Genomic DNA, 6,939 nt, shown 5'->3' on the forward strand with positions numbered 1-6,939 from the left:
GATTATTCACAAGCCTTTTCTTTTTCATTAGTATTTATAGTCTGTATGCTGTATGCACAGGGTAACAGATGCTTAAATATAGAAAATCCACAACTTATAAAGTTCCACTCCATGATATAAAGGTCACACCTTGAATGTGAGTAGGATTATGGGCCTTTAGGTTGATGCAAGGAAGTTAAATCTGAGAGAGATGTAAGACATACTACAAGAGGACCAATAACGTTTACTCTTTGATAATATCACTGCAATTGACCAAGTGGAAAAGTGGCAAATTATGTAGCAAGCACAAACACCATGAAGGCTGTGAACTAGGATAGCTATATTTGTATATATCATTGTAGGGTGTTCTTAATGACTGTGCAAATGTAATCAGTGGGTAAAAACATTTTAGCAGCTGTGCAGTCTCTCAGCATGTAAAAGTAAGTAAAATAGTAAAGTTATCCCTGTAGCAGGCCATGGAGACCCATAGGGTTGTGAGATGTTGAGGCTTCCACATTTTTTAGACAGTCAGCTCATAGATGGCAGTAAGGTTGTCAGCCTTATGTGCTGGCCACCCTTTGCCCCCAGGAATCTCCTGGTACTCATTTCTGTTAGAGGCTGAATCGACCCCACGGCCATAGTGCGGCTGGAAGGATTAGATAAAATTAAAAAAAAAAATCCACCTCGTCGGGATTCGATCCCGCGACCTTCCGGCTCGTAGCATGGTGCCTCAACCAACTACGCTACTGTGTTGTCGCAGTATGTAGGGAACGAATCCGAACTGTGTCACGTACTGGGATCAGTGTTCGGTTGTAAAAGTCCAGTATTCCACCAGTGCAGGGTTTTACACGACGTGGGACGAATTAGTGCAGGATAAGGAAGGAGTCGTTTGCTAGGGCGCTGAAGCTGCGTTTTTAAGGAGTTTGGAACCCCATAATTCAGAACTCAATTTTGTGAAGTTGTACAGTTTTGAATAAATAAACCAGCGTTATAGCTATAAATAATATACATGCCTTTCAAATCCGCATTTATGGTTGTCAACCCGTTCTTAAGCATAAATCAGGGACACCGAATCTGTAGTCCATGTAAATTTCGTAACATCTCCCAGAATTGTCGAATTATTGGTAAAATTATATGTAGGGCTACCTAGTTCAAGGGAAGATTTTGGACTAAATTGTAAGGAACAAAATTTATTCTTTTCTCCAGGCAACCCAAAACCTCTGACTTTGCGTCGGTTACTATTCACTCGTCGTTTCCTCTTTATTGACACTCCATGTTTCGGCCTAAACTGCCATCTTCAGGTGTACAGGCTTTTGTGATGAAGAAATCTACTGTTCGCTGTAAACAGAACGGCTTTACAGCACCAAAGCAAAACGTAAAGTCACATCTGCGCAGTGTAACCCTAATACTTGTATACTAAGCAAAGCCCATGATTGCTATTTTATTTTAATTTGACTGTTTTTCTTGGGTGGATAACTTATACTATTTCGCAGTTACTAGTGGAATTCTTAACTCGCAGGCCATACAATTCTGTGAATATCTCTGTTTTTTGAGTTGAGTGTTTGGACTGTTTTTGCAGAAGCATGCCTAGTAATGGGGTATTTATGAGAGGGAAGCAGCAGATTGGATTTGAGGTTCTAACTCCGGTGAATATGGACGTTTTTGCCTTTGCATTATAATTTGTAGCGCGATGAAAGTGAACCGATGTTTCCTACTCTTCGACCATCGATGACCGGCTGCGGTGGTCAGAGTTCCTGGTTACAGATCCAGAGGTACCGGGTTCGATTGCCGGCGCTACCAGATTTTCTGAGAAGTGGTGGATCTGGAACGGGGTTCACTCAGCCTCGTGAGGATAACTGAGGAGCTATTTCAAGGAAATAGCGGCTCCGGTGTAGAAAATCGAGATTAACGGCTGTGGGGATTCATTGCGCTGACCACACGACACCCTCTATCCGCTAAAGTTGGCACTAACTTCGCCGACAAGGGGCGGTCGCTCGGTCGCTATAGTTCGCTTGCGGACTAAAGCCACGGACTTTGTTTTTGTTTGTTTTCTACCATCGAGATGGAGATTATATATTCCTCTGACACTTTGGTTGTCTTCCACCGGACTACATCACTTTAAATTCCAGAATATAGATCTCTGCATGGAACAATACGCAGATATTTGATCTGAACTAGTTGCTGGCTAAACGGATTTGGTGTTCTGTCTGAATTCAATAATTGTTAGTAACAAATTTGAAAAAAAAAATGAGGTACAGTGCTATTCCTAAAGTGCGGCTGCTGTGCTTCTGAGTCTTCTCTCTAACACATTCGCTTGCATAATTCCACCGTACATGATGAATGTTCTATGTAATAAATTACAACACCCTGTATTTCCATAAATATTCTTTTTTTTTCGGAATTCGAATAAATAAACTTAATAGTATTAATTTCGTATGATATTTTAATCTTGTTTTTAGGCTTGTATGTTTCTTTTAATTTCCTGTGGTGGGGTGAGACTGAGTCCACTTGGTACGTCTGCCACTAATTGGCCTATTATACCAACCCCGGATGATAGATGTTGAATGTGGAGTCGACGGATGAGAATTGGCAGGGGAAACCGAAGTGCTCGGAGAAAACCTACCCCAGTGCAACTTTGTAAAAAAAAAAAGTAAAGCTATCCCCGTAACAGGCCGTGAAGGCCCATAGCGCTGTGAGACGTTAAGGGTCCCGCATTATCTAGACAATCGGTTCAAAGATGGCGGTAAGGCTGTCAGCCTTATGCGCCGGCCGCGCTTTACTCCCCAGGAAAAGTATTTAATTAGTTCCTGGTACTAATTTCTGTTAGAGGCTGAGTTAACCCCAGGGCCATAGTGCGGCCGGAAGGATTAGGTCAATTGAAAAAATCCAATGACCTCATCACTTTGTCCACCACAAATCCCGCATAATCTGACCTGGGATCGAACACGGACCACCGCGGTGGGAAGCCGGCGACTAATCGCGTGAGATATGGCACGGCCTGTCTGTATGTTTACGACGAATCCAATTCGTCCTGAAGTACGAGCATATGGGGAGCTCATGTCTGTTATTCTGTTTTCGTCATAAGTTTAACACGTTTTACCACCATTTGAAGTCCACCATCTTCTCCATCGACCTGAATAATGTGTATGTATTTTTAATTAACTTGTTTCTATTGCGTAGTAATTTTCTGTTGAAACCTTGCCTGGCCTTAATCAGTCGTGCTTCCAACAAAGCCCCAACCGACACGAAAGAAAGTTTCCTAACACCGGATTTCTGCATGGACAAGTAGAAGAGTAACAAATGATCGCTTCGAATACAATTAACAGGCTTGAATGTTGTTTAAATTATTTTGTAGCAATCTGCTAACATGAATACTGACACATGAAAATTTTAGGTCCTACAAAGCTAGATTTCTGTCTGTACGAATAACAAAGGTTTTAGATACTTCAAGACTCAAGAGCGACGTACTAACAAGACAACTGAGAGAATATCGCAACCAGAAACATTACTGTCACACTTCTGATATTATTGAAGTGGTTAAATACGTAAGGTTAATGTGAACTGGACATGTATCGAGCATGGAAGGTAAGAAGTGCTTGTATAATTTTTGTTGGAAAACCTCTGGAGAAAGCATTTGTGATATTAAGACAATCGCCGCTGTTTTTTAAACTCGAAAGTTCAGTGTTCTATGCACACAATCTCGACAGTGGAGAGCGTCCTGAGCCAATTCATTTCTCTCCACAACCTTACACACAAATTTTTAAGTCCGTTTTAACATCATCGTCTCATTTGCTCCTACACCCCTGAAGTGGTCTGTTTCCCTCAAATTTTCCATCGAACATGCATGAATCTTTCATTCGATCGCTCTGACAATACCTGGAGAAGAGTGGCAAGTCAATCTGACAATTATAAACTTCGTCATTACGTAGTTTCTTCTTTATAAAGTTAAGTCCCCTCATATTAGCCAAGTATCCTCAGGAACTCTACTTGCAAACAACCCCAATCTAGAAGTAAGCCCATATTCTTGGGCCGCGCCATAGCTCAAGTGGTTAGTCGCTGGCTTCCCACCCCGGCCCGGGTCTGGTCAAGTGGGATTTGTGGTGGACAAAGTGGTGCTGGGGCAGGTTTTCTCCTAGTATTTCGGTTTCCCCTGCCAATCTTCATTCCACCAATTGCTCCACCCTCACCTATCATCTGGGGCTGGTATAATAGGCCAGAAGTGGCCGCAGTACAAGGGACTTAGTCCCAACCCACTAGCAATAACAAAAAAGCCTATATTCTTTCCTTAGGCCGCTTTCACGGATCTGATATTATCGATGTCGAATGTCAGTATCGAATCGATTATTCTTTTCACACGTTACAGTGTCATCAGCATCGGTGCTGGTAGGCCATTTCGAAAACCGATCAAAAGTAGTGCGGTATGGGGCGACTGGTTTGCTCGGTTCATTGAAGTTTGAAGGAATTTGTGCAAGACTTCGTTCAGTGTAAGTTATTTACTGTACAGTAATTCTCAATTTCTTTACGGTATCCTCATTTTTAGTATGTGTCACTACCCAGGACTCAAAATAAAGCTCTTAGGTATTTAAACACATTTTTGAAATTCAGATTATAACACAACAGCGTATTCATATGAACTGCATGTTCCAAGTATCTATCACAAAAATAATACCAACATTTCGAAAATTTGCATCTATATTCTGCTGGTTCACAAAAGAAAATTAGTGGTGTTCCTTGTTTTGATATTGTCATTAATATAACCGTATATCAAAAATACAAAAATGCAAAAAATTAAGAATAATATGCCCACGTTTTGTTTGTCCACAGACACAGAAAACGAGTGAGAATATTGCGTTTGTTCCGCGTCATTAGTTTCTTGAACGTCGAAGTTGCACAGCATATCCATACAGAAGTTTTCTTTTACACTGATGAAATTTCTGTGTTTATATTAAGAAAACTTAAAAACTGAACTTCACATTCGTAGATACTAAACGGGAAAAAGATTTTCGGACACAAATATTGAAGCCTTTCATGGTTATTCGACATATCTGCTACCTAAAATTGCGTTACTGATTGGACAGAAAACTCCGATATGACGATTGCAGTTCAGAAATTCTTCCTGTGCACGTTCTCAACATTAAATGTGAACAGTGAATGTAAACCATGGAATTAAGGTGCTACGAAGATTCTAGATCCGTTTTGACAGATGGAAACTCTTTGTTTGACATATCCAGGAAGTATCTTCATTGTTCTATTCTCAATCTGGGCATATATTCTTAAGTTTCTGATGTAAATCTTTATTCAAGAATGAAACAGATTTATTCTTCAACGCTAGCCACCAGAATCAAGACAATATCTTCAATCAAAAATTCACTTGAATTGTGTCCTTGCAGAGAAACATGCAGTTAATTTAACAATTCAAGCTTATCTGGCTAGTATGTATTCTGTCCAAGCCTGTCTTGGAATAAAGCACCCATCTGGGGCTTACGACCAGATTTTTACTACTGTCAGACAGTTACGGTTTCTTGATGTTGGGCGCTCTCTCTGACGAGAGGACGGGTCTGTCGTTCACAATTGCTGCTGGCCTTCACCAGCACAGTCATTCTCGGATCCGAGTCTCCTGGGACTCCCGATCATATTTTACTCCCTGATTCGAGACTGCCCTTTTCGTCGCCTCCTACGACTCGCAGGGTGACGGTGGAGGTATTCGCCCTCGCCTCCACACGGGTTCATTTGGAGCCTGAAGTCAAAGTCAAAGTCACATTGTGACTGACGGCCAGTAACTTTCTCATTATGGTGAGAAAAATGATCTAATTAATGAGAACGCGAAGAGAAACATTTCGATTCTTCCGCAAACACCGACAGGTCAGCGTCTGTGTGAAGGAATATACACGGTTGTGTTGTTTACTGAATACGATAAAATATCTTACCTATTTCTAGAGAACAATTCGACAATCTGGCCGATATCGATATATCGGTACAGTGTCTTTATCGAATCGGTGACTGTGTGAAAGCATCAACTACAGTGTGCGTCTGTGCGAAAGCAATCTGTGCCAGACCAAGTTTCACACCCATACGAAACTATGTGTAAATGTCATAGTTTTATACACTTTAAATGTTCATGTTTCGGGATTGGAGAAAATAAAAGATCATGACATCACTCTCGCCATCATTCCTCAGTTCCATTTACTGTGAACTTTATAATTAGTGTAATTTATCTAGGATTTAAAGTTTGTCATATTCTAAAACACTTTACTAACTCTCCGCGAGACGAAATAGCGCAGTCGGTATAGCGACTTGCTACGGGCTGTACGACTAAGGGTTTGGAGTTCGAGTCCCGGTAAGGGCAAGACTTTTCTCCTGTCCACGTCGTCCATGTCGCTTCTTGGGCTCGCTCAGCCTCCTATCTAATGGTCTTTTCCCCGGGGATAAAGCGGCCGAGGCGTGAAGCTGACCACTCAGATCCGACTAGTGCCGAGGTTAAGAATGCATGGATCTATACATTTGCTCCCACATACGTCTTCATGGCGTAGTGTTTAATCAATTAAGCAAAGGGATAACTTTATCTTCTTTACTTTTATTAACTCTCCTTACAAGGGTTTTATGAATGTGTCCTGCACAAGAATATTACTTACACTTAATCTTATTTGCGTTCGTTTCTCGATATCCTAATTAGTACCATTTACTAAGGTATCTATGTTTTTCACTATGACGTATTCACGTTTTCGTCGAAATGTGTGTAATTATCACCAGTAGAAACAAAAAGTTGGCATTATCCGTTCAGTTTCTCTCGTAAATGTTCATGAAGTTTCCTAATTTCGTATTCTGAAGCGAAGTTGAACAGGAGTAGCGATAAACCGTTTCATTTCCTTGCAATGTATACACTTTACATTATCCAATTTCATATCCTAGGTAGTGAAAACTTGAGATCGAAAGCATTATTGGAACTAAACGCCCCCCCCC

General features: G+C 41.0%; 1 protein-coding gene across 1 annotated transcript in view; it reads left to right on the forward strand.

The window, feature by feature from the left end:
• Positions 1-3,371: 3,371 nt before the first annotated feature.
• Positions 3,372-6,939, forward strand: part of LOC111864111 (neurotrophin 1-like) — a 13,994-nt gene continuing 10,426 nt past the window's right edge. Inside the window, exon 1 of the mRNA XM_033751330.1 lies at positions 3,372-3,564. Within this exon, the coding sequence (XP_033607221.1) occupies positions 3,547-3,564 (18 nt within the window). The 5' untranslated portion in view covers positions 3,372-3,546. The remainder of the gene's footprint in view (positions 3,565-6,939) is intronic.

The sequence above is a fragment of the Cryptotermes secundus genome, unplaced genomic scaffold, assembly GCF_002891405.2.
Source record: "Cryptotermes secundus unplaced genomic scaffold, Csec_1.0 scaffold708, whole genome shotgun sequence".
Classification (NCBI taxonomy): Eukaryota; Metazoa; Arthropoda; class Insecta; order Blattodea; family Kalotermitidae; genus Cryptotermes; species Cryptotermes secundus.